The sequence below is a fragment of the Betta splendens genome, chromosome 9 (assembly GCF_900634795.4).
Source record: "Betta splendens chromosome 9, fBetSpl5.4, whole genome shotgun sequence".
In the NCBI taxonomy this organism is placed as follows: domain Eukaryota; kingdom Metazoa; phylum Chordata; class Actinopteri; order Anabantiformes; family Osphronemidae; genus Betta; species Betta splendens.
In genome coordinates this window covers 30,662,286-30,687,387 of record NC_040889.2, presented here as the reverse complement: position 1 = coordinate 30,687,387, position 25,102 = coordinate 30,662,286, and the positions used below count along the sequence as shown (strand labels likewise).

General features: G+C 46.4%; 3 protein-coding genes across 9 annotated transcripts; 1 reads left to right on the top strand and 2 right to left on the bottom strand.

Moving 5' to 3' along the window:
• Positions 1 to 1,804: 1,804 nt before the first annotated feature.
• LOC114861434 (nucleus accumbens-associated protein 2-like) lies at positions 1,805 to 9,980 on the bottom strand. 3 transcript variants are annotated; one of them, XM_029160628.3, is made up of 8 exons: positions 9,759 to 9,980; positions 7,738 to 8,423; positions 7,347 to 7,543; positions 4,762 to 5,021; positions 4,173 to 4,349; positions 3,726 to 3,831; positions 2,860 to 2,957; positions 1,805 to 2,765 (listed from the first exon to the last, which is right to left on the bottom strand). In XM_029160628.3, exons 2-8 carry the CDS (start codon positions 8,182 to 8,184, stop codon positions 2,158 to 2,160), a joined length of 1,893 nt encoding a protein of 630 aa, XP_029016461.1. In that variant the 5' UTR covers positions 8,185 to 8,423; positions 9,759 to 9,980; the 3' UTR covers positions 1,805 to 2,157. The 3 variants fall into 3 exon arrangements, with proteins under 3 accessions (XP_029016461.1, XP_029016467.1, XP_055367270.1); XM_029160634.3 differs by having other exon boundaries at positions 7,738 to 7,883; positions 9,759 to 9,973; XM_055511295.1 differs by having other exon boundaries at positions 7,738 to 7,883; positions 9,779 to 9,972.
• An 835-nt stretch (positions 9,981 to 10,815) lies between these two features.
• Positions 10,816 to 17,245, top strand: LOC129604664 (mucin-5AC-like). The gene is made up of 4 exons (XM_055512029.1): positions 10,816 to 11,296; positions 11,386 to 11,523; positions 11,664 to 12,575; positions 17,220 to 17,245. The coding sequence occupies exons 1-4, from the start codon at positions 10,816 to 10,818 to the stop codon at positions 17,243 to 17,245; spliced, it is 1,557 nt and encodes a 518-aa protein (XP_055368004.1).
• On the bottom strand, positions 17,006 to 24,574 carry qsox2 (quiescin Q6 sulfhydryl oxidase 2). Of its 5 annotated transcripts, XR_008695539.1 has the most exons (14): positions 24,162 to 24,574; positions 22,490 to 22,590; positions 22,353 to 22,401; positions 22,132 to 22,237; positions 21,917 to 22,005; positions 21,607 to 21,754; positions 21,362 to 21,514; positions 21,156 to 21,285; positions 20,799 to 20,921; positions 20,577 to 20,727; positions 19,309 to 19,497; positions 17,599 to 19,135; positions 17,389 to 17,504; positions 17,006 to 17,271 (listed from the first exon to the last, which is right to left on the bottom strand). XR_008695539.1 is itself a non-coding variant. In XM_055511294.1 (12 exons), exons 1-12 carry the CDS (start codon positions 24,394 to 24,396, stop codon positions 18,624 to 18,626), a joined length of 1,986 nt encoding a protein of 661 aa, XP_055367269.1. In that variant the 5' UTR covers positions 24,397 to 24,574; the 3' UTR covers positions 17,006 to 18,623. The 5 variants fall into 5 exon arrangements, 1 of the variants encoding a protein (XP_055367269.1); XR_008695538.1 differs by having other exon boundaries at positions 17,389 to 19,135; XR_008695537.1 differs by having other exon boundaries at positions 17,006 to 17,504.
• Between the last annotated feature and the right edge of the window lie 528 nt (positions 24,575 to 25,102).

Genomic DNA, 25,102 nt, shown 5'->3' with positions numbered 1-25,102 from the left:
GCAGTTCACCTACATGAAAAGGGTGGTCCGGTCAGCAGAGAAAAACATTGGGACTGAGCTTCTATCCATTGAGCACCTGTACCGGGCCAGACTCAGAAAACGGGCTGTGAGCCTCACTGCTGAACCCCCACACCCCCTACACAAATTGTTCAAACTCCTCCCCTCTGGCAGGTGTCGTAGAGCTATGGCCACCAGAACCACCAGAAGCACCAGACGCAGAGTCAGCTTCTTCCCCCAGGCTGTGTCCGAGCTGAACTTGTTATGGATTGGCCTTCTGGCTGCCAGGGGGCACTTTCATCTGCAGTGTTTGGTCCTAGTGGTGTCTTTGTGTTATTCTTGTTGTCCCAGCCCTGTGATGTCACTTCCTGCTTTGCTTTGTTTGCTGCTTTGTTAATAATGTTCACCTGTGTTTTGAGTTCCTTTTTTAAGCCCTACGTTGTGTCCAGTCTTTTGTCGTTTCGTCATTGAATGTTACATGGCTGTTACCTGTCTTCACTTGTGTCTCTTGGTTCTGTTTAGTCCTTGTCCAGGTTTGTTCGCTTGTGCTGTGACTCTGTTTTTGGTGTTTCTGTGTTCTTTGTTTAAGATTACTAGTTATTAGTTTGAGTTATTTACTCTGCTAGTGCAATGATTTTTAGTTCTTGTTACTAGTTAGATTCATGTTTACATTTATGTGTTTCCCTGCATAGCAGCGCCTTTAGTTTTGTATTACCTTTTGTATTTTACTGGTCATTTTTTAAATGCGTTTATCATCAGTCCTGTCTGTGGGTCGTTGCATTTGAGTCCTCCTTCCTTCTGCAGTTTGTATGCCTTAGTAGCCTGTTCCCTGGTCATGGTGAGTACGTATAGAGTACAGTTTGCCCCCGATCACAACAGAACTCTACCGGTCATACAATACAATGACTCTCACAAATATAAACATAAATGTGCAATAACCGCTGTTGAATGTGACACAGCGAACGGCAGTCTATTTGTTAATTTGTTGTAAATAACTATATTTAAAATTTTAGGTAATTTGTTTTTCTTTGCCACAAGAGGGAAAGACGGAGTCAGACCACATATAATTCCTAGGTTTTTCTGTGCAAACTTGGCCATTAAAGCTGATTCTGATATAGTGTGGGTGTATATATATATATAAAAAAAAATATATATATATATATAAAATAAAAATAAAAAAAATATATATATATATATAAAAAAATATATATATATATATATATATATATATATATAACCTGCAATGGAAAAGAAAATGCAAGTCAAGCACTGCTCCATTGGGATTCACCAGTGAATCATAGTTAAATCAACTGAATGATGTTATGGTTGAATGACCATTAACAATAATAATTATTTCAACCATATTTTAATGTTGAAGGTCGGTTGTGTGCCTGCTGGGTAGCAGCACAGGTGTGTGTTACTTGTGTCCTCCGGGAGGAGAAACTAGGTGTTGGTAAAGTTGTTGGACAAATTCAGATAATTTATGAAGCATCAATTGAGAACCATCTCCTAAACTTGGATCTGCATTCCTCCCCGACCTCAGATGTTGAATATGTTGAATTCCAGACTCCAACCACCGGCTCATTAATTGTCTCTTTCTGTTTTATTTTGTCCTGCTTTAATCGTTTTTTTCATGTGTGTGATGTATTATTCATGTATTATTATCATTAATATTCTGTCACCTCTGCAGTCAGTTATATTTATTTACTAAAGCATCTTAGTTCTTAATGTCTTTGGTACGATTTTTGCTTCATTAGAGTCTGACTACGAAAAAGCATATGCTAAAGGAATATTCTGAAACAGCAGCTTGCGATTATTAAGATTTTTATCTTTATTATTGTTATCAGAGTGAATATTAACATCATCATCATCATCTTTCCTTTCGCTATGGGCCTGTGAGCTGATCTGCAAGAGGCTGTTAACATGCACCAGAGCCAAGCAGATAGACAGGAAGACAGACAGTTGGGCGGAGAGGTAGAAAGGTGGACAAATGGTGAGGTAGGGGGAACAGACAACCAGGTTGAGCGCAAGACAGGTGAACAAACAGACAGGTGGGAATAGAGGTAGACAAGTGGATAAATAGTGAGGTAGGGGGGCAGACAGGTGGGGGAGACAGGTAGCTTTTGTCTTATTCACATACAGGTAGGCAAATGCATTCAATTATTGGTTGAGTTCAAGAGGCTCTGCGCCCCTCTCCTCTGTGTCAACCAATGCCCTGTGAGGAAGGGCAGGTTCTGTAGGCTGGGGTGAAGGATGTGAGGAGGAAGATGAGGAGGACAGTGAGAGAGGGAGGTCTGGGGGTTCTTCAGTTTGTTGCCTCCCTCCACCGTCTGCCTCATCTCCCAGCAGCCCCTCCTCTGACTGCCCACCTCCTGCTGGGTGAGAGCCAGCAAACTGTAAATGAGGGAGGAGAGTGGCTGGCACCTCCTTTTCCCTCTCTCTCTCCATCGCTGCCTCCCTGTCACGTCGCTCACTGTACAGCGGAGCTTCCAAGCCGAGGTAGGAGGCACTGAGCTGCCGCAGGTCCAGCTCAAAGGGACTGCTGCTGGGCTGCATCCCCCTTTCTGCTCCCTGACCTCCTCCAGCTCCTCCTCCCTTCTTAGGTTTGCGAGGGTGGGAGGAGGCGGATGTTGGGAGGCTGTCAGGAAGGAGTGACTGGATCTTTGGAAGCCAACGTTTCCGGACTCTGCGAGCATTGGTGCACATGTCGGCGGCGATCACATTCATTTCACTCTCCTTAAAGTTAGGTGCAAAGTTCTGACAGTAGACTGTGGGAGGTGGGGGGTGGGTCAATGTTTACTAGATCCAGTGAAAACATTATGTTAATGAGAATAAATGTGGTAAGTAGTATGTGTGTCTTACGTTTTACGGTATTTAACACTCGGTTGTCCAGAGGCTTACGGCTAGGATCGTTGGTAGAGGAACGGATCCCTGTCCCACAGCTATTGGCCAGTGTGTTTCTATGGAAACCACAACAGTCCAATCAGCAGCTATACAAAGCTTTGGTCGTCTCACGCTGCCCCTGCGTCTGCCTGAGACAACGTGACAGTGCAGTTATGTAAAGCAGCAGCTGGATCTATAAGGAGGCTGCTGCAGACTCACATACTGTACCTGGGAGTGTACCTGGACAATAAACTGGACTGGAAAAAGAACTTCTCAGCTGTGTATAAGAAAGGCTCAGAGCAGGATGTACTTCCTCAGGTGCTTTAACGTCTGCAGCTCCATGCTGAGGATGTTCTATGAGTCTATGAGGGGCAGCAACATGAATGTAGCAGACAGTAACAGACTGGACAAAGTGATCAGGAGGGCTGGTTCTGTTCTGGGGTGGAGCTGCACCCCCTCCATGCTGTAGGTCATAGGAGGATGCTGGTCCAACTCCTCTCTATCCTAGACAACACCTCCACCCCTACACAGTGTGTGTCTGGACAGAGGAGCACCTTCAGCCACAGCTGATCAGTATTAGGTTCTCCACAGAACGCCAGCAGAGAACCTTCCTACCGGTGCCATCAGTCTGTACAACTCCTCCACTGTCTGTAAGGGTTTATCTTCATCCATGCAATAATATGTATAATAAAACTTTAGCTAGTAATTAGATGTAAGTGTGTGTAGATGTGTTAGCATTCTTATTTCTGATCTCTCTACCTTCTTGTGTGTACCTGCGATCAATGTGAGCAAAACAATTTGACTCTGGTATTAATTTTTTGAATCTTGATTCAAGCGGGACTCACCTGTCGAAGAACGTAGCCAGCAGTCTCCTGAGCAGAACTTTATGCTTAACTCCAGCACACAGGTGACAGTTCATCAGCTGACCTCGTGTCATGAACACTCCTGAACCTGGGCACACAACAAACCATGCTCAGCCAATTGGTACATCCATCAATTTTCCAAAACCGCTTAGTCCCTAATGCGGGGTCACGGGGGTGCTGGAGCCCAACCCAGCTGGCTACAGGCGAGAGGCAGGGTACACCCTGGACGGGTCGCCAGTCCATCGCCAGTCCATCGCAGGAGCAGAGTGAGTCCAATCAACCTAATGCACGTCTTTGGACTGTGGGAGGAAGCCGGAGAACCCGGAGAGAACCCGGAACGTGCAAACTCCACGCTGTGAGGCGACAGTGCTACCCACCGCACCACCGTGCCGCCCCCCTATTGGTACAGAACAGGCTTTACTGAGTTACCTGCCACCAGCTCCACCTTCTCCCCCGGGTCACCCTCCGTGTAGAGTGACGGGTGGCAACGATACCCAATCTGACTGATCAGACTAGCAGGCAGGGCCATGTTGTCTCGACCAACCAGGACGCAGGGCCGGCGCTCATTAGCCAATGGGAGGGCCAGCATCTCCATCTTCTCTTGGACTGAATCAATCAAAAGAAAAAATAAAATCAGGAACTACAAGACAGAAACATAAATGAATATGTAGTCTCTCTGTGGCCCCAGATGACTTGACGTCATTAAAGTAAATTCGGTGACTATAATAGCACTGCATGGATTTTATGCGTGTAATTATGTGGCATGTGTCTGGAGTCTACTGAGGTCAGTGTTTTCTGAAGGACTCTGGGCCTACTAGAGGTCCAGAAATTAAAGTCCAACAAACTTCCCTGGGAAAGAACTGTTCACTAGATGCTTGAAATGCAGGGTGTTAGTCAGGGCAGGTGTAACCAGCGCTGCCGATGTTGCTGGATGTGTTAGTGTCAGTGAGCATCTTCTGGCTAAATCAGGTCGAGGAGCCTCTGTCCTAAATGACCTCTAGGGCTCGGTGTCACTCACTGTAGGGGTTTCCAGAGTGGCCATACATGTGTTGGTAGATGCCAGGGTGGAGAGTGTTGCTGTAGTAGTCTTCCTCCAGCTCCTCCTCAGTGGGGGGGTGGGAGGGAGGAGAGTCCGTGGGAAGGCTGGACCCTCCTGGACTGGAGCGCCCGCCGCCTGTTAGCAGGTAGGTCTGCAACCCTGGAACCAAACTTCCACTTGCACTCAGGTAACACAGAGCGGTGTTTCTGGAGGTCTGGAGATCTGCAGTGACATCCACTCTGAGGACACAGCAAGGTTATTCACACATACTGAGGGGCATCACACCTCTTCATGCCTGTTTGTTTTCATAGAGGCCAACCCACATGATGCAAACTCATCTGCAGCAGAGGAAACTAGAAAAAGTTCAGGAGGAGTCCGGTTGTGTGGAGGTATCACCCGTTTCTTTTCTTTCAGCTTGTTTTCATGCTATGGCAATGTTTAGGTGTTTTTGCTCTAATTTCTCACATTCAAAATAGCCTCACTGATTTTTACTGCAGCAGGAAGAAGTCAAAGAAGAAGTCACCTGAACCTGAGCATATGTTTCATTTGCTGAGGATGAACTCAAAAAGACAAGATCTGTGTTATAGAATATGTTATAAAATATATTTTTATCCTATAATTTCAATTATCTTAAAATTTTCGTAAAAATCGTTACATCTGCGCATGTCCTGATATAACATGGCGAAAAACTGGAAGAGAGGCATCAGCGAAGAGAGCCTAAGCTAGAGATGACTTGACTTGACTTGACTCTTTAACTCTCGATCAGTAAAGTGAACAAATCATCACAAATCACAGTGATTTGCTCATTTCGTTCTTTTACAGCAGATGGCACTGTGGGCATTGTAAAAATGGCCACGGTTCTTAAATACCATATACTAAAGACAACATGGTTTGCTTCAGCGGAAAAATTATAATCACAAAATGCCACAAGCAATTGAAACCATGTGAAAACCTAGCGAATACACACCACATTAACATGACTTATGTCCTGCATCTTTTCTGCCATTGTTGTTTAACAGTGCGACAGTAGCGGTCACATGACAAATGAACGAACGATCCGTAAAGATCTGTATGAATGAATCAGGAACAAACTGGTGCACGTGCTCCTCGCTACAGAGCCTGCGCAGCTCGGCTGTCACGTAACAGGTGAACAAACGAACGATCCATATGAACGAACCAGGAACGAACTGTAGTACTTGGTGCTCGCCACAGAGCCTGAGCTGTGAACGATGAACGAGAACGATGAACTAAACCGTGAAGTCTGAGCTGCCTTTTACGTGACGGCTGGTAGTGAACAAGTGGAAGTAAAACTTATTTTGACAGTTAGTGAGACTTTTAAAGCAAAAAGTAGCAATAACGTCTCCAAAATATTTACCTGGCGCATTTACTTTGTCCAAAATGTGGCATTATATTATTATTATTATTATTATTATTATTATTATTATTATTATTGAGTATACAGTACTACAAAATCAACATGTTGATATAATGTTCGAAAGTATTAATTTACAAACAAACTTTATATTATATACACAATAAAACTACACACATCTACAAGAATCAAAGACCACTAATTAACTATGATTCAATTAATAAATAATGTATGTCGGCTGTCAGGTGACAAATAAATAAACGTCAGAAATCAGATACAGGTCACTTCCTTGTTTATCAGTCCACACAGCCCAATAGATGAGCCACAGCTGTCACGTGACAAAAGAACGCTGGAACGATCCATAAGGATCCGAAGAAACGAATCAGGAACTTGATGAGTGCCTGCTGCACAAATGGGTTTTAATTTAGTTTCAAAGACTTACTGAACGACACTAAGTAAAACAATTTAAGTGCTTGAGAAGTAAATATGAACCTTGAGTGAAGTATTTTATGCTATTCTAATGGAGAGCAAACCTAAAACAACCGATTAAAGCAGTATTCAAAGTTTTAAAAACACCATAAAACTTCACTGAGGGTCAAAATTGAACATTTACACCTCTCTATACTTTAGAACGAATATGAATTGTGAAAAATACTTTGCATTGAGGCTACAGGTCAGGTCTCTGACTGCTATAAAAGATGTTTCTTCAAGACCAAATATGTTCCTTTAGCTGAGATAGGAATGACGATAAAATGTGAAATGTGGCCAGTATTAATATGCATTCTGACAATTAAGTAGTGAAAAATACACACTTTTTAAGGTGTTATGATTATAAACTCTGACTCCAGAGGACTTTGTGCCTCACCAGCCATGAACTTTACCGCAAGCCACTGGGACCTGGCCACTTCATTTCAATAATCTGAAGGACACAACTGAGTAAAAAGAAGCAGATATGTTTGCTGACTTTGTTTTAGAGTGATTCTGTTTTTACGTTGTAACAAATTTAAAATCTGTGTACAATCTGAAAGTACTAATTCAAGTTAAAGCTCAATTATTTGGCCTGATTCAGCTCTTTGTTGTTGTTTCATTGAACATCTCCTATGAATCTCTGTCTTTTATCTTTGGTCCTTTTTCTACAGACCACTTAATGCTACAGTGAGTCCACAAACGGAGCTGGTGGACCCTGCCTCACCGGGCCTCCTCCGCTGCTCTGGCTGCCTCACGGGTGTCTTCAGCAGGAGGAGTGTCGGCACGTTCCTGCTTGATCCTGCTGACAGCCAGCAGCAGCTCCTCGGGGCTCAATGTCGACTGCTCCAGACCGGCTTCTTGCTGTTGCTGCTGCTGAGCTGTTGGGTTGTCAAAAGTTGCCAACTCGTCTGCTGAGGTTGTCTAGAAATGATTCAAAACATTTTTGCTGAAGGTTAAAGCCTCAAGGTGAGAGAGAATAACAACCATGTGCTAACTCCAGTTCTGCTAATGTTCACAGTTGTTTGCATTTAAGGTTTAGGGCCCAAAGGCATGGCTCTGGCTCACTTTAACTTATCCCAGGTTATATATGGCGCTGTCGGTGGGGTCGAACCCACCTGTGAGTCACAACAGAGAGGTGAGGAAGAGGAAGAGGCCTTCATCATCATCAGCTCCATGCCTCGCTCCACAATGTTCTGGATCTGCAGGTATCCAGCTGTGTACATGAGCACCAGCTGTTCGCTGGCAGCCATGCTGAGGCGTCCTGTGTAGCAGAATGACAGAATCTGCTGGAAACACATTGGTGTTACAGAGGACGGCAACTCAAACACCGCCTGGGAAGAGGAGGAGGAGGATAAAGATGAGGACGAGTCGATGGCAGAGCTGAACAGGTCTCTGAAGTAGAGGGAGGATGCGGCGAGGACAGCACGGTGCGCCTTGAAGGCCTGACCCTGCACCAGGATGGAGACGTCGCAGTAGTGACCCATGCGCCGCTGCTCGTTCAGGCTGCCCAGCACGTTGCTGCCAAAGTCTGGGATCTCCACCTGCAGCAGCTCCTCTGACATGGTGGAGGCTCGAGGTCCAGACAAACACAGTTTAAACTACTTGATGAGTAGAAAGTTCCAACCAGCCAGAGCAGACCTGGAGGAGGAGGAGGAGAGGAGACGGGCTCCACGTGCTCAAGTGCCAGGATTTCGGCTGATAGGTAAAAATGTTTCGGATCCATGCTGCTGTTGTGGAGCAGACGATGAGAGGAGATGATGGTTAAGGTGTCAGAACGGTGTGGATCAGGACAGGAAACTTTCTGAAATGTGAAGAGACACACGTTCTGGGATCTGAAGAAGAAAGCAACAGCTACAGAAAACACAAAGAAAAAAGTTCCGATATGATCGCATCATGTCTGTGGTGACTGTCAGTCATCCATGTCAGAATTATCCCAGAATATACAGCCAAAAGCACCTTTGGGAGACCATCAGCACTCAAAGCCTGTCTAGAAAGTTGAGCTTCATTCACCGTGTGATGCTCACTTAGCTAAGGCTAGCTTTGGCTACACTATTACAACTCAGCCATCGTCTGTAGAGTGCTCTGCTCTCAGTAGCATCTCATCGGCAGACAAGAGGAGACTGGAGAAGCTGGTCAGGAAGGCCAGCTTTGACAATGCCCCTGGACTCTGCAGGAGGTGGGAGAGAGGAGGAAGGCAGCAACGCTGTCATCTGTGCTGACAGTGACAGACTGTTACGCCCGAAGTGCCTGAAGGAGCAACACTGGAACACTTTTTTTTCTCTTGTTTTTTATAGTGCAATAACCTATGCAAGATAAATGTATGTGTATATATATATATATATATATATATATATATATATATATATATATATATATATATATATATATATATATATACTCTTATTATTCTTCGTATTCATATTATTATCATTTGCATATACTGTCGTTCATACTAAATTCTTGATTACATCTACTGAACCATGAAGTTTAGTGAGAACAGCTCAAAGTTGTGAGTTGTGGGTTTTACACCTTTTTCAAATACAGTGATGGAAGCTTCCTTTTCTACCTTTGTTTAAATCACATGGAACCCAAATTGCCTGAGACAGTTCTATGCTGGACCTAGGCCTGGACCCGAGTTTTGACACCACTGGAGAATACTTCATTTAAGTCACTCATGGACTAATCCTGAACCAAAGGCACACACTCAGCAGAATCCAGTCCATCTAACAGATCATGGTGATCCAGTAGAGTGTGGACCAGTAAAGTACTATGAGTCCAGAACAGTCCAGTAGAATCCTGCTAGACCCAAACTAGGACCAGCTTAGCAGAGTCCAGTAGAGTCCAGCTACACCCAAACTAGGACCAGATCAGCAGAGTCCAGTAGAGTCCAGCTACACCCAAACCAGGAACAGCTCAGCAGAGTCCAGTAGAGTCCAGCTACACCCAAACTAGGACCAGATCAGCAGAGTCCAGCTACACCCAAACCAAGACCAGCTCAGCAGAGTCCAGTAGATTCCAGATGAGTTCAGTGTTATTGACAGACACAGAGAAACAAATCCGGACAGAACAGCAAGAGACAGAAACTTAACTCCCCAGACAGACATACAGACAGACAGGCAGGCAGATGGGTCCTCACCTCCTGTCATCTCCTCTCACCTCCTCTCTGCTCCTCCACTCCATGAAGCAGGACGGCTGCTCGGGAGAGGTTTCCTTCTTCTCTGTTCAGTCAACACATCGTCTGGTGTGTCACAGGAGGAGGGGGGTGAGGATGTGGGACGCAGGAGGAAAGGTTGGGGGGGGGGGGGGTAGACACAGCAGACAGCCGAGGAGGAGGAGTCATCTAAGGACAGAGAGAGAGCTAATGCGGCTAACTGCCCTGCAGAAGAAGAGAGAGGGAGAGGGAGAGTGAGAGACACAGGGGGAGAGCAGGGAGAGAGAGAGAGGGAGAGAGAGAGAGAGAGCGTCGCAAAATCTCTCTGCTATAGGAAAGAACACACTGCAAGGTTGAATAATAACGAGTTGGCTGTTGACGAACACACACACACACACACACACACACACACCTCACTGTGTGTGTGTGTGTGTGTGTGTGTGTGTGTGTGTGTGTGTGTGTGTGTGTGTGTGTGTGTGTGTGTGTGTGTGTGTGTGTGTGTGTGACTCGGGAAAATGCACAGCGCTGCATTGCAGTGCTGAGGCTGCGTTGAGATGCTGAGGACATAACGTGCATGCTGTAACTGCCAGGCTCACACACCAGAGTGACTTTCTATAGCTGTGAGGACAACCATGCGTACAGGTCCAAACCCAAAACATGATACCAGGTCGGAACCCTCAGACTGCTGATACTGGGAGGACGATACAGCACGGGAACCAGCAGCATCACAGGTACCAGCACCACAGATACCAACAGAACCACAGGTACCAGCACCACAGGCATCAATAGAACCACAGGTACCAACAGCACCACTAGTACCAGCACCACAGGTATCAACAGCACCGCAGGTACAAGCAGAACAACAGGCACTAACAGAACCACAGGTAATAGGAGAAACACAGGTACCAACAGCACCACAGGTACCAGCGTCACAGGCATCAATAGAACCACAAGTACCAACAGCACCACAGGTACAAGCAGAACAACAGGCACCAACAGCACCACAGATACCAACAGAATGACAGGTACCAGCACCACAGGCATGAATAGAACCACAGGTACCAAAAGCACCACAGGTACCAGCACCACAGATACCAACAGAACCACATGTACCAGCAGTACCACAGGTATTAGCAGAATCACAGGTACCAACAGGACCACACGTATCAACAGCACCACAGGTACCAACAGAACCACAAGTACCAGCACCACAGGTAATAGGAGAACAACAGGTACTAGCAAAATCACAGGTACCAGCTCCACAGATACCAACAGAACCACAGGTACCAGCACCACAGGCATCATTAGAACCACAGGTACCAACAGCACCACTAGTACCAGCACCACAGGTACAAGCAGAACAACAGGCACCAACAGCACCACAGATACCAACAGCACCACACGTACAAGCAGAACAACAGGCACCAACAGCACCACGAGTACCAGCACCACAGGTACCAACAGCACCACAAGTACCAGCACCACAGGCATCAATAGAACCACAGGTACCAACAGCACCACAGGTAATAGGAGAAACACAGGTACCAACAGCACCATGATACCAACAGCACCACACGTATCGAGAGCACCACAGGTACAAGCAGAACAACAGGCACCAACAGCCTCATGAGTACCAGCACCACAGGCACCAACAGCACCACAAGTACCAGCACCACAGGCATCAATAGAACCACAGGTACCAACAGCACCACAGGTAATAGGAGAAACACAGGTACCAACAGCACCACAGGTACAAGCAGAACAACAGGCACCAACAGCACCACAGATACCAACAGCACCACAGGTACCAGCAGCACAGGCATCAATAGAACCACAGGTACCAACGGCACCATCATACCAACAGCACCACACGTATCAACAGCACCACAGGTACAAGTAGAACAACAGGCACCAGCAGCACCATGAGTACCAGCACCACAGGCACAAACAGCACCACAGGTAATAGGAGAACAACAGGTACTAGCAAAATCACAGGTACCAGCATCACAGATACCAGCACCACAGGCATCAATAGAACCACAGGTACCAACAGCATCACTAGTACCAGCACCACAGGTAATAGGAGAAAAACAGGTACCAACAGCACCACTAGTACCAGCACCACAGGTACTAGCAGAACCACAGGTACCAACAGCACCACATGTACCAGTAGCACCACAGGTACCAACAGAACCACAGGTAAAAACAGCACCACATGTACCAAAAGCACCACAGGTAACAGGAGAACAGGTACTAGCAGAACCACAGTTACCAAGAGCACTGCATGTACCAACAGTACCACAGGAACCAACAGCACCACAGGTACGTGCAGAACCACAGGTACCAGCACCACAGGCATCAATAGAATCACAGGTACCAACAGCACCACAGGTAATAGAAGAAACACAGATACCAACAGCACCACAGGTACCAACAGCACCACAATTACCAGCACCACAGGCATCAATAGAACCACAGGTACCAACAGCACCACAGGTAATAGGAGAAACACAGATACCAACAGCACCACAGGTACCAACAGCACCACACGTATCAACAGCACCACAGGTACAAGCAGAACAACAGGCACCAACAGCACCACGAGTACCAGCACCACAGGTACCAACAGAACCACAAGTACCAGCATCACAGGTACAAACAGCACCACTAGTACCAGCACCACAGGTACCAGCAGAACCACAGGTACCAACAGCACCATAGGTACCAACAGCACCATAGGTACCAACAGTACCACACATACCAGCACCACAGGTACCAACAGCACAGGTACCAACAGCACAGGTACCAACAGCACATGTAACAGGAGAACAACAGGTACTAGCAGAACCACAGGTACCAACAGCACCCTGAGTACCAGCACCACAGATACCAGCACCACAGGTAACAGGAGAACAAGAGGTACTAGCAGAACCACAGGTACCAACAGCACCACATGTACTAACAGCACCACAAAAACCTGTACCACAGGTAACAGCAAAAACACAGGTACCGGCACCACAGATAACAGGAGAACAACAGGTACTAGCAGAACCACAGGTACCAACAGCACCACATGTACCAGTAGCACCACAGGTACCAGCACCACAGGTACCAACAGAACCACAGGTAAAAACAGCACCACATGTACCAACAGTACCACAAAAACCAGCACCACAGGTAACAGCAAAACCACAGGTACCAGCATCATATGTACCAGCATCATATGTACCAGCAGAACCACAGGTATCAACAGCATCACAGATACTAGCAACAGCACTACAGGTAGCAGCACCACAGGCATCAATAGAACCACAGGTACCAACAGCACCACAGTTACGTGCAGAACCACAGGTATCAACACCACCACAAATATCAGCACCACATGTACCAGCAGAACTACTGGTACCAACAGCACTATTTAATTCAATTCAATTTTATTTATATACTGCCAAATCACAACAGTTATTTCAAGGCACTTTACAAAGTAAGGTTTAAAACCTCACACAACTAAACCCAACAAATCCCACATACAGCAAGCATTTAATTTGACAGCAACAGTGGAGAGGAAAAACTCCCTCTCTAACGAGGAAGAAACCTCCAGCAGAACCAGACTGGATGTGGGCGGCCATCTGCCTCAACCGGTTGGGGTGAGAGTAGACTCAACACAGCTATGATTCAGCCTGGCTACAGTGCTGAAAAGAAACCTGGGGTTGTTTTTGTTTTCCTCAATTAGGGAGGAATAATATGTTTTTCTAGCAGCACAAAGTGCTTTTTTATATTTCATTAGACTGTCCTTCCATGCAATGCAGTTTACATTTATTTTGTTGGAACGCCACTGTCTTTCTAGTTGTCTGGTTCTGTGCTTTAGGCTGCGGATGTCTGAGTTATACCACGGAGCTAACCTCCTCTGATTCACTGTCTTCTTCTTCAGAGGAGCCACTGTGTCTAACATTGTACGTAGAGAAGCTGCAGCATCATCCACAAGACAGTCAACCTGTTCATAAGGATTAAGGTGACTGTTCTCCTATTTGTAGCTACAAGACAATGAGGCAAAAGATGATGGAATCATCTGCTTGAATCTGGCAACAGCGTTGTCAGATAAACATCTGCTATAGTAACATTTCTTTCCAGCTGTTATAGGGTCTGTTGTGCTAAATTCAAAAGTTAATAAGAAATGGTCAGATAACAGAGGGTTTTGGGGAAGAACTATTAAATTATCAATTTCAACTCCATATGTCAGGACAAGATCGAGGGTGTGGTTAAAACGATGAGTGGGTTCATTTACCTGCTGTGTAAAACAAATAGTGTCTATTAAGGAGTTAAAAGCAGTGCTGAGACAGTTGCTGTCAACATCTACATGAATGTTAAAGTCTCCCACTACAATGACTTTATCTGTGCTAAGAACTAAGTCAGATAAGAATTCAGAGAATTCAGTTAAGAACTCTGAATATGGAGCAGGAGGACGGTAAACAATACAAAACACAACTGGTTTCTGAGTTTTAGAGTCTGGGTGAGAAAGGCTCAGAGTGAGGCTCTCAAATGAGTTATAACTATGTTTAGGTTTAGGAGTAATTAATAAATTGATTTATAACTGCTGCTTACTCCTCCACCTCTACCTGTACTTCTAGGAACATGATAGTTGATGTGACTCATTGGAGTCGACTCATTTAAACTAACACATTCATCCTGCTGCAGCCAGGTTTCAGTGAGACAGAACAGATCTATGTGATGGTCACTTATCAGGTCATTTATTAACAAGGATTTAGATGAGAGAGATCTGATATTTAATAAACCACCACTTTATTAACTTACTGTTACTTTGTTCTGTAAGAGGAACTGTTTTGATGTTTATTAAATTCTGGTAAGTCACTCCTCTTGATTTGTTGTGACTTTGTAAGTTTAGGTTCTGTCGAGAAGCAGTACACAGTCTCTATGCGATAACTAAGACTAAGAGGGGTCGCGGCGTCGAGAAACGTGCAGAGAGGGTGTAAGACTGCGACTCTGCGTCCTGGGCTCCACTCTGAGTTGTCACGGAGTGTGGGGACTAAGCAACATGGCCATGTTACTAGAGAGCAGAGAGGCTCCGTTCAACGTGGATGGACGCCTTCTCTTCTAATCAGCCCAGGTTTTCCCAAAAAAGTGCTCCAATTAGCCACCCAAAGCCCCACATCGTTTGCAGGACACCACCTAGACAACCAGCGGTGGAGCGATGACAGCCGCTATACATGTCATCGCTGGTCACATTGGGGAGGGGTCCAGAGAAAACTACGGAGTCCGACATTGTTTTGGCGAACGAACACACCGACTCAATGTTAGTTTTAGTGACTTCCGATTGGCGTAACCGGGCGTCATTAGCTCCTGCGTGTATTACGATCTTAGCGTACTTACGCTTATCCTTAGACAGGAGCTTAAGATAAGACTCAATGTCGCCCGCTCTGGCCCCAGGCAAACACCTAACTATGACCGCTGGATTCTCTAACTTCACGTTTCGGACTATGGAGTCACCAATGATCAGAGTGGGTTTCTCAGCGGGTGTGTCGCTGAGTGGGGAAAATCTGTTTGAAACGTGAAGCGGTTGGTGGTGCACCGTGGGCGCCTGCCTAAAGCTACGTTTCTTACGAGCCGTGACCCAGTCGTTGCCCAGCTGCCTGGGACCTGCCGGGGGACTGGTAGCAGCTAAGCTAGGAGGCTCCGCACCGGCTAAAGGGACCTGGCTAGCTGGCCTGTTTTCTAAAGTGCGAAGCCGAGACTCTAAGTCTAACAACCTCGCCTCCAACCCTGCAACTAGCGTACACCTATTACAGATCCCATTACCATCACTAAAGGAGGCGGAGGATAAGCTAAACATAAGACACACCGAGCACCGACCAGAGCGAGAGGGAGAGGAAAAGGGGGAAGCCATAGCAGGAAAGTAAGCTAGGAGCTACGCTAGCGGAGAAAACACTTAGATAACAGTGTAAATTAGCAGGACGTTTAATGAAAGGAAAAGATGCTTGAGTGTTACAAGCTTGTTTTGCAACTTTTAGCAGTCGCTATCAGATATACAACGATAATATTTAGAGAAGAGCGGAGAGTAACGCTGTACACACACAGCGGCAGCAAACCTCAGTAACCGGAAGTGACACGATACGCTTACCGTAACAGCACTACAGATACCAGCACCACAGGCATCAATAGAACCACAGGTACGTGCAGAACCACAGGTACCAACACCACCACAAATATCAGCACCACATGTACCAGCAGAACTACGGGTACCAACAGCACTACAGATACTAGCAGAACCACCACAGGTACAGCAGCAAGGCTTTGAATTGAGCCACCACAACCAAAGAGCTGGTTCTGGACTTGTCTATGGGAAGAAGGTTTTTAAGGTCATGCATTATCAATATATAACGTGACAAAGTCCACCCAGAAAATAATCAGACTCTATTCTGTCCTGCTGCCACACAGACATGTCACTCAGCACCTTCGCCGCCTCTGATGCTTTGACAGGGCGTCATCCACGTTGGAGCAGATGAGAATGCTGCTCCTTCACAGCTTACTGGTTACAGGGCTTCCTTCCACTGGCACCACAGCAGGACACCACTGGGTGGCACCTGTGCCTTTGTGCTCTGCCTCCTCCATAGAGAATCCAGCTGTGTGGAGGTGGGCTCCACCTGCACAGCATATCTAGGCTGTTCTCGGGATTCTGCTGCTGAGCTGCATCTCCACCAGAACACACACAGTCCAGTGTGGTTGCTGTGAGTTGCTTTCACAGCAGAACATATTTAGCATAATTCAGACTATTTTGAAGCACTTGACAATGTTCTGGTTAAAGACCTAAGAGGACACAACTACAGTGTTCACAGCTCCAGCAGAACCAGGCTTAGGGTCTCCACTGGTTGGGGTGAGGGGACATAGACAAGAGAGCAGAGGAGCCCTGTGTGTGAAGGAGGCCCAGCAGAGGGTTCAGACCTGAGTCCTAAAGGAGATCAGAACTGGACCTGGTTCCACAGAGGAGCTTGATAGCTAAAGGTTCTGCCTTCCAGTCTACACGTAGCACCTTTAGAACCACCAGAAGAGCATCTGATAACTAGTGGGTGGTTGGGAATCAATCCTAAAAAAGTATTAATGACAAATGAGAGCGAACATTCACAGCAGCAGGTACAAGGCTGCAAAGTCAACAATGGGTCAAACCACAAAATACAAACTAGTTCTATAGAACCAAGTCTGAAGTAAAGAAACAAAGACAAAGCTAAATAATTTTAATGCAGACCAACTTATATCCAGGAACACATTTGAAGGAAAACATTATTTCTAATAGAACAAAAGCTAAATTAAAAGATGGGGGGAATAGAAACAAATGTTCCTGGACGTCATCCTCTGGACCAGGATTTTGCTTCATGGTGCAACCACACTACGGTTCTTTCCATGACTGTGTGTATGGAATGTGTTTCTTTCCAGGTTTCTTCAGTACTTTTGCCTCCTAATGACTTGATATGTTAAGGTTCACCATCTGAACAGGAACACAAGATTCAGAACCAGAACGACCAGTGGGACCTCACAGAAACAAGCCACAAAACGTGATGAGAAGAACAGAACCAGAAGGAAATGATCAGTTTAGGATCCATACTGTACAAACTCATGGTTGAAGCGGAGAGGAGGTCGGATTATGGTCTGGGTGGATTCTGGATGAGCCAGATTGATCTTTACTGAGGCTATAACTCTGAATCAGTGTCTGATTCCACACTGAGGAACAAAATGAAAGAAGCCGAGCATGGGCTGGTGTCATGTCGACAAAAGTCAAAGGGGCAAATATTAACGTTCACCGACTTTCACCCACCTAAGATGTGGTCCGTCACAAGCTTCAAGGTTCTGACCCATCGTCCGCTTCCTTCAGTACAGTAAAGCAGAGGATGAGGAGCTGGGTCCGTGCCATCAGACACCTGTAGGAAGGAAATGTCATCTGCTTCTTTCTTACATCTTTGCTCAGTTTCCAATGCAAAACATTTATTTCACATTTACAGTTGAAAGCACAGCTGATCAATGGTAGCTGTAACAGTTTCACAGGGCGGAAGACAGAACGGATGCGTCGCTGGCAGCAGGTTGAACTACCTCCAGCAGAACCTGCCTGACTCCAGGTCTCCTACTGTCTCTGAGGAACGCAGTTCAGAGGGTCCGGACCAGTCCAGGTGTGACAAATCTGGATTTGGAGTAAAAATAAATAAATCCAAAGCAGGTGTCACATCGGCGCCATGAAATCCCAAACCTGCCCAGCTGGGAAGCGGTACCAGATTACACAAGTTTTCATCCTATCAACCCTGCTGACGCTTTCTGTGTTTCTGGCACCGCCCAAGTTTTAGAAGATCCTTTAGTGGGAGGTGGGTCAGGTTAAGCTCGCCCCCTGCTGGACACGGAACGAATGACATCAAATGGCCTCAAGGTACAGCACACATTTCCATTCAGGGTTATTTTGTTCCTTTTATCACAAAATTCAATGAGAAGTGACAGACGTTCATGTATGGGTGTAGAGACTGATGCCACTGTGATGGTTGGAAAGAGACCATTTGGACCTGAGAGCAGAACCATTTGAATTCTTATAGGAGCGAGTGAGAGTCAAAATACATACAACAGAATGATGGAGTATTCTAGAGCACAAAAGCCCTGGGCCCATGTGCAGTTCTGGTTTCTTCTGACAACTGTTGAATAGAATTGAACTGAAAATAAATAAATCACAGATTTATCACCATTCATGAGAACAGTCCCTCGTGTCAGAACCGGTCCTGAACTAAATGCATCAGACAATGGCTCTGACTCGCTAATGACAGAGCTTGGCACTGTTCAGCTTCTGAACCAGTCTGAATCAGGTCAAACGTGGAGTCGGGAATGTCGGAGTTTCCATCTCCTGGATCGGACTTTAAAGAAGAAGAAGAGGAGCATGAGGAAGAGGCAGGAGCAGATGTATAGCACCACACAGAGACTCATGTCCACACTGTTAAAGCCCAGGCCGAGGATCCATACACCCCCCCCTGCTCCTCCCTCCCTTATGAGCCCAGCCACCTCCCCCTTGTGGGCCTGGTGTCTAGCTCCAGGTCCTGGGTGATTCTCATGGTTCTGCTCTGGTTCTGTCCTCTGTCGCTGCTCTTCCTGCGGTCGGGCAGTTTCTACAGCTTCAGGGTTTGGAGGTTGTGCAGGGAGGTGTGGAGGAGTCAGCGAATGATAGGGGGACAAGTTGGAGGCTGCATAATGATGTAGGAGGAACCGGAACACATTGTCTTGGTTCCAAACATGGACCCCATCTTTCTCCTCATGGCAGGAGGCGCAGAGGGCGGGGCTTGGCCACGGAGCTTTAGGAAACAGCGGGTCATCACTTAGAGAGCCTACAGAGGGAGGGAGGGGTGATTACCATATTTCTCAACCAGTAAACCTTGTAACCATGTAACAGGACCGCATTTGGGGCCCATACGGCATGAGGCGGGGTGGGTCACACAGTTATTCTGTCTTTCCTGTTCTAACTCAATGACAAGGTTTAGACTTTGCAGATGTTGTTTACCAGCCAGTCTGTAGTTGACCATGTTGTGCTGGTTCCACAGCCACAGAATCTGCTGCTCCCGGTTCTGGACTCTGTCCATACTAGCGGCTGCTGCATGTTCAAAGTGTCGACCACACTCCTCACAACCAAAGAACGTCCTGATGTAGCGACGCATCACCTGCAGCACCGGAGCCGCCTCGGCCTCCAGACCTGTGTTATGCAACAACAACAACACGGGAACCGTTTGAGTAAAGCAGCTGCTGCTCAACTTTCTCCTCTTGCCTGATTAAACCTAATGTGTCCATTCCTGTTGCACATCTACACTTCACTTCTCTAATCAGCAAGGTTTTCTATCTTACAGCGACTAATTGAAGGGTCGTAACAACACACTAGTGCGACTTAACCCTGTCAGGTGACACGGTGGTGGTCCAATGGCTGCTTCTCAACAATGCAATGGTTGCGTGTAAATACATGAAAGTTACTCGACTTTGTTGCTGAGCTTGGTGGAAATTTCCCATAACGAGGCAGATGAGAGAGTTGTCTTTTGCGTTATTTATTATAAAAAAAGGCTACAATTAATATCTCATAACTATCTGCTTCGTCCCGTTGAACGGCATTAGCATTAGCATTAGATTGTTTCCATCCTGTTCGTGACGCTTTTGTGTGATTTATTATAAAAATAAAGAAAAATTTAAATAATGGGTAAAGCAAATCAAAAACATGGCTGTTGATTGTGCACATAAACAAACCAAAAACCAGCTGGGGAGATCAGTGCACACACCACAAAGGTGTGATGCAAAGAGCGTGAAATCAGAATGTTCAGTATTGCACCTAACCAGCACATAATGACTGTGTGGATAAGAAAAAGCACAAAGGCACAATTTTTCCTATTACAGTGAGTCATTATTTATTGTATTGGTTCCATTTTTTTTAACTTAAGCCGACAGGTTAGGGTCATTCGTGTTGATGTATTTATGATCTATTATCTTCAGAGTTACTGGTCCAACCATCCTGTCTGTGTATAATGTATAAATATGTATAAATATTTGTATGTGAGTATATATGTACACACTTAATTGAATAACAAAGTTGTTATGTGGCTACAACTTAGTTTGCTTTATGTGGCACTGGTTGGGTCTTAGTTGTGTGAAGTCTTTAAACATGTGAAGTGACACCTTTTGTTGTGAACTGATGCTATAGAAATAAAAATTAATTGAAATACAAGAACGTTTACACAGAAACACTGCAGGTTTTGACTCACTAGCAGAAAAGCATGTGTATGTGTTTACCTGTGTTGTCCAGAGCCATAGGCCTGGTCTCATGTTGAACCGTTAGAACGTGGAACAGAGTCCAGAGGGAACATGGGTAACCACGGAGCCCCGCCCCACTGCCCTGACAGCCAACCCAGCGAAGCTCCGCCCCCAGGAACACACCTGAGATCTGCTCAGTAAACAGGCCATCAGCTGCAGTGTGTGTTTTCAGTGTGTGTTTTCAGTGTGTGTGTGTCTCACCCTCATCTTGTTGTCCACCAGGTCCAAGATGGCCTGGTAGGGGATTCGCTGCAGCGGCAGACTGAGCAGCCAATCAGACAGAGTCTCCATCAACTTCACCACTGAGCCCCCACCTGGATACAGCTGCATAGGGACGAGACCCAGAGGTCAGAGGCTTAACCTGCACCCCACCCACGACTGTGACACGCTATAGACTGTGTTAGTTTCAGCAGGTGTGTTTGACATACAGAACCACAAAACATGAACCCAGACCAGCCCAGTGGCAACCTGATGTCTGTTGACCTGCTTGACACCGCTCAGCCTGGTTCTGAGTGTTGACTCACAGTATTTACTGTCCAGGCCTTTCCTGGTTTGTACCTTTGTGACCAAAGTGACAAAGTCCTTGAAGATCTTCAGCTCCTCCCCCTCTAAACTGCTATGTGTGGCCAGTTCCACTCTCAGCAGATAGTGAAGCCCTGACTCCAGATCAGCTGTGTACACCTTTGACCTGCAGATGAACAAACCAGTTTAAGGTTGATCCCAAGTTCAAACTAAGTTGAGCGGAGCTGAGTCGAGTGTCGAACCTGTCGAAGTCTCTCCAGGGATTGTTGCTCTGTTTGGGTGTCAGTGCCACCATCTGACTCGTCCTGAAACCGCTGCTGTCTGACCAGTGCCTGCGCTGGACTCCAGGTAACAGCCTCAAAGAGGAGGAGAAAAAGCAGCGCAGGCGCTTCTCACTGAAATGGAACCAGAGTAAATATTGTGTTGTTATATTGTGTTGTTGCGACAAATGAGTGACATGTCCTAAAGAGAGAGCGTGTTCACCCACACATGCAGGCGTGTTTGCGACCCGTTGGGGTGCAGCAGGTACACAGAGGGAAAGACCGTAATCTTCAGGGCATCCAGCAGGGGGCGATCTGAGCTCAGACCCCTCCTCACCTCCACACCTGAGAATTGCAGAAGGTCCAGGATCACCTGACACACACACACACACACACACACACACACCACAAACAGCACACACACCACACACACACACAACACACACAACACACACCAATGATTTACAACAATTACACAAGAATTACATTGTCCCTTTGAATTGAATGTCACTGAACCAGACTTTGGGACTGTACCCTCTCGTCCTATGTAGGAGTCAGGATCCTCTATAACGATGGCAGTGTAGTGATTTGACCTCTGACCCAGCAGAGGCAGCAAGTCCGCTGAGCTACAGAGACACACAGACAGACCGTCCTTGAGCTTTAGACGGCAACCTGGTTTGTTCTGTTTTTTGCCTTCAGGTCACAGCTGCTTTCAGGAATCTACTAGCAGGTAGTAGCAGAGGTTCTAGTACCTGTGAGCTTCTAAGGGAGGACAGTTATCAGGCCGGTCTGGCCGGGTGTGGTTTTGCAGGATGTTGACCATCAGCCGTCTTACAGACTGGACCTCACGGTCTGCCCCTGCAGAAACACACCATTTGTATAGTACTATGACTTCACACCTCCTTAGATTCTGTAAGCTCTAAAAAGAGAAGCAGATGCTTGTAGACGACACATAAGGGAAGGTGTGTCTCACCTCTGTAGGTCGTCCCTTTGTCTGTCTGTGGACTGTGAGCTCGAAAATACTGCAAACAAACGCAGTGATGTTAGTCTGTGGATGGTGGACATGCTCTGCTGACAGAACCTTTACTCTGATGAAGCTCAGTCGCATACTTTGAAAGTGGGATAGAACTTGATGCCGTAGTCTTTACAGATGTCGAAGTTCTCCTCCTGAGCACAGTCCAACACAGCAACACTGATAGCCCGCTGCCAGTCTGGAAGACAAACAGAGAACCAGACAGACAGGGTGAGACAGACAGACAGACAGACAGACAGACAGACAGACAGACAGACAGACAGACAGACAGACAGACAGACAGACAGACAGACAGACAGACAAGCAGGCAGGCAGGCAGGCAGACAGGCAGGCAGGCAGACAGGCAGGCAGGCAGGCAGGCAGGCAGGCAGGCAGGCAGACAGGCAGGCAGTTTGGGGTTCAGGCCAGAACCAGGTTTGATCTAGGTTTTAGCTGTGATGGTTATGTCAGTGAGGGCCCTCATAGCTGCAGGAAGACCAACATGTGTATTTTGTCTGAGACAACCTTTGACCCTGACAGCAGGCCCACATAAAGAGAAGACTGTCTGTGTGGCAGCTGTTCTGTTCTCCAGAGACCCAGGCAGCTGGAGGGCCCGGTTCCCACCGTGCAAATAAAAGCCCAGCAGAGATGAAAAGACAAAACTTTGACTTTTTGGTCCTAATGCTTAGAAGCAAATTCAAATAATGTGCAAAGGAAAGTGGATCCATTGGTGCCATTACTGATTCTTAAAATAATGGAGAACACATTGAGTAAGGGCCCCCTACAGCTCCATTCTGCTGCCCTAGACCACCTAATACATGTTAGATATGTTTAATGCAGTGTGGTGACGGAGGATCTGCCTGTGGCTCAGTGGTTCCCTTTTGTGGACTTATAGCCCGTTTATGTTTGGATTGGTTGTGGGATCAATCTCATTAAAAATGTGTTTAACGTGTTTGTGAATGTTTTTTATAATTGATGCTTATTAAATGCAGAGGTTTGACATCCTTTATTGAAAGGAGAGCAGAGCGATTCAGGAGCGGACTCACTCAGTCCTCACTTTCTTTTAGCTACTACGTAATTGTAAAACGAGCAGCGTTCAAATGGCGTCAGGTTCTTCACTGTAAAACTCTATTTCTCGTGTACAGACGAAAATACATTAACAAGACATTGACACGGCGTTGGCGTGGGCAGCTTACATGCCTCCTTCCTGCTACAAACAGCTGCCGTAACTAAGAGCAACCCGGGGCGGCATTCGGAAGTCGGTCGCCAGTTAACGTGGTCGCGACTTAATACGGAACACCGGTCATCAGCCGGTTATGTGTTCGGTCATCAGTCTGGTCACTTCTCTTTATGAGTGCGACTCGTAGTGCTGGCTACCTGTTAGCATCCTGCAGCTAACAGTACTGGTTACACTGTACTGGTTACTGGTAACACACAGCTCAATTTGTTTAGATGAGCAGCAGTCGAACCTTCTGTCCACTGGGTTAAAGCTAACGTCCTCGAACCGAATCGTCCATCAGTCAGAACTTCGTTTTAAAGTCTCCTGCTTTCAGGAGGTTAACGCGTCATGGCCAATGGGAGTCACACGACCCGGAGACAAACCATTTGTTTAAACGACGATGGGGTCAGGAAAACACGAGTGACGCTTAGGGACTTTAACGTAACTTGAACGATTTATCTAGAATCTAAAAGAATACCGTACGTTGAATGGGGTTTTGCTTTACTCGCAGAAAACACAACAAACTAAGCCGGGTGCATTAGCAGCGGTACCTTTGACGTCCTGGGCCAGCGTCTTCCATGTGCTGGAGTACTGGATGCAGTGTCCGCACCACGAGGAGTAGAACTGGACCAGCCAGGCCGACGACGAGTTGCTGACGGTGGGCGTCAGGTTGCCGCTGCTCAGGATCACCAGCGGGTCCTCCTCCGTATACAGCCGAGCCGCGGCTCCCAGGCAGCCCGGGATAAGCCAGAGTCCCACCACCGCTCTGTACCAAAACCGGAGCATGTCCACAGCCCGGAGCTGACGAGTTTACGGCGATAACAAGCGGAGAGAGTCGGTGAGACATGGAAGCAGAGCCCAGCTAAGCCGCCGTGTGTCCCCAGATCAGGAGGAAGGACAGAAGCCTCACTCCAGACGGGTTTCCGTGAACATCTAAACAAAACGACGCCATTACAAGTAAAGCAGTACGAGCGGTGATATGAAAAATTTGTATGATTAATGTTTTGAGAAGTGGCAAAGAAAGAATCACGCCATGCTCTAATACATCCACCGTTCTGAGTGGGTTGCTATAGTAACGGATCTACGTTGAGCTTTGTATGCGGAGTGATTTACTTTGCATTCAAAGATCTTTTGTGTAGCGAAGAGGACGCATTGACCTACGTAATACTATGCTGCGTTCAGGTTTCCTCGATATTATAACAGTGAGCTTAGTGGCGTGCGCGTGCTCACGTAGACCCAACAAACAGTAAATTTAAGAAATTATGGAATTTACAGTGAATGTTTGAAAATATTCACTAATGGAAAATATAAAGAGGCAACTGACCTCTAGTAGTAGTCGATGAAGTACTAAGTAGAACTGGTAATGAACGGTGATTTTTTTCCATCAGTGAATATTTTCAAGCATTCACTTTGTTTCCTTACGACATTAATCCTAATATCATCCGCATTGCCCATTAGAGTGAGTCTTCTTCAACTGAAAAGCAAGTAGCGG

What these genes read in the sequence shown, in the direction of transcription:
- LOC114861434 (XM_029160628.3), bottom strand. Translation starts at nt 8,184, where the DNA reads ATGTCAGAGGAGCTGCTGCAGGTGGAGATCCCAGACTTTGGCAGCAAC. An exon ending in CCACTCTGGAAACCCCTACA is followed by an intron (nt 4,350 to 4,761) that starts GTGAGTGACACC and finishes TGATTGATTCAG; the next exon opens with TCCAAGAGAAGATGGAGATG. An exon ending in AGTGTTAAATACCGTAAAAC is followed by an intron (nt 2,766 to 2,859) that starts GTAAGACACACA and finishes CACCTCCCACAG; the next exon opens with TCTACTGTCAGAACTTTGCA.
- LOC129604664 (XM_055512029.1), top strand. Translation starts at nt 10,816, where the DNA reads ATGAATAGAACCACAGGTACCAAAAGCACCACAGGTACCAGCACCACA. An exon ending in AGGTACCAACAGCACCACAG is followed by an intron (nt 11,297 to 11,385) that starts GTAATAGGAGAA and finishes GCAGAACAACAG; the next exon opens with GCACCAACAGCCTCATGAGT. An exon ending in AGGTACCAACAGCACCACAG is followed by an intron (nt 11,524 to 11,663) that starts GTACAAGCAGAA and finishes ACAGCACCACAG; the next exon opens with GTACAAGTAGAACAACAGGC.
- qsox2 (XM_055511294.1), bottom strand. Translation starts at nt 24,396, where the DNA reads ATGCTCCGGTTTTGGTACAGAGCGGTGGTGGGACTCTGGCTTATCCCG. An exon ending in TGGTGGACAACAAGATGAGG is followed by an intron (nt 20,728 to 20,798) that starts GTGAGACACACA and finishes TTTACTGAGCAG; the next exon opens with ATCTCAGGTGTGTTCCTGGG. An exon ending in TATGGCTCTGGACAACACAG is followed by an intron (nt 19,498 to 20,576) that starts GTAAACACATAC and finishes TGCATAACACAG; the next exon opens with GTCTGGAGGCCGAGGCGGCT.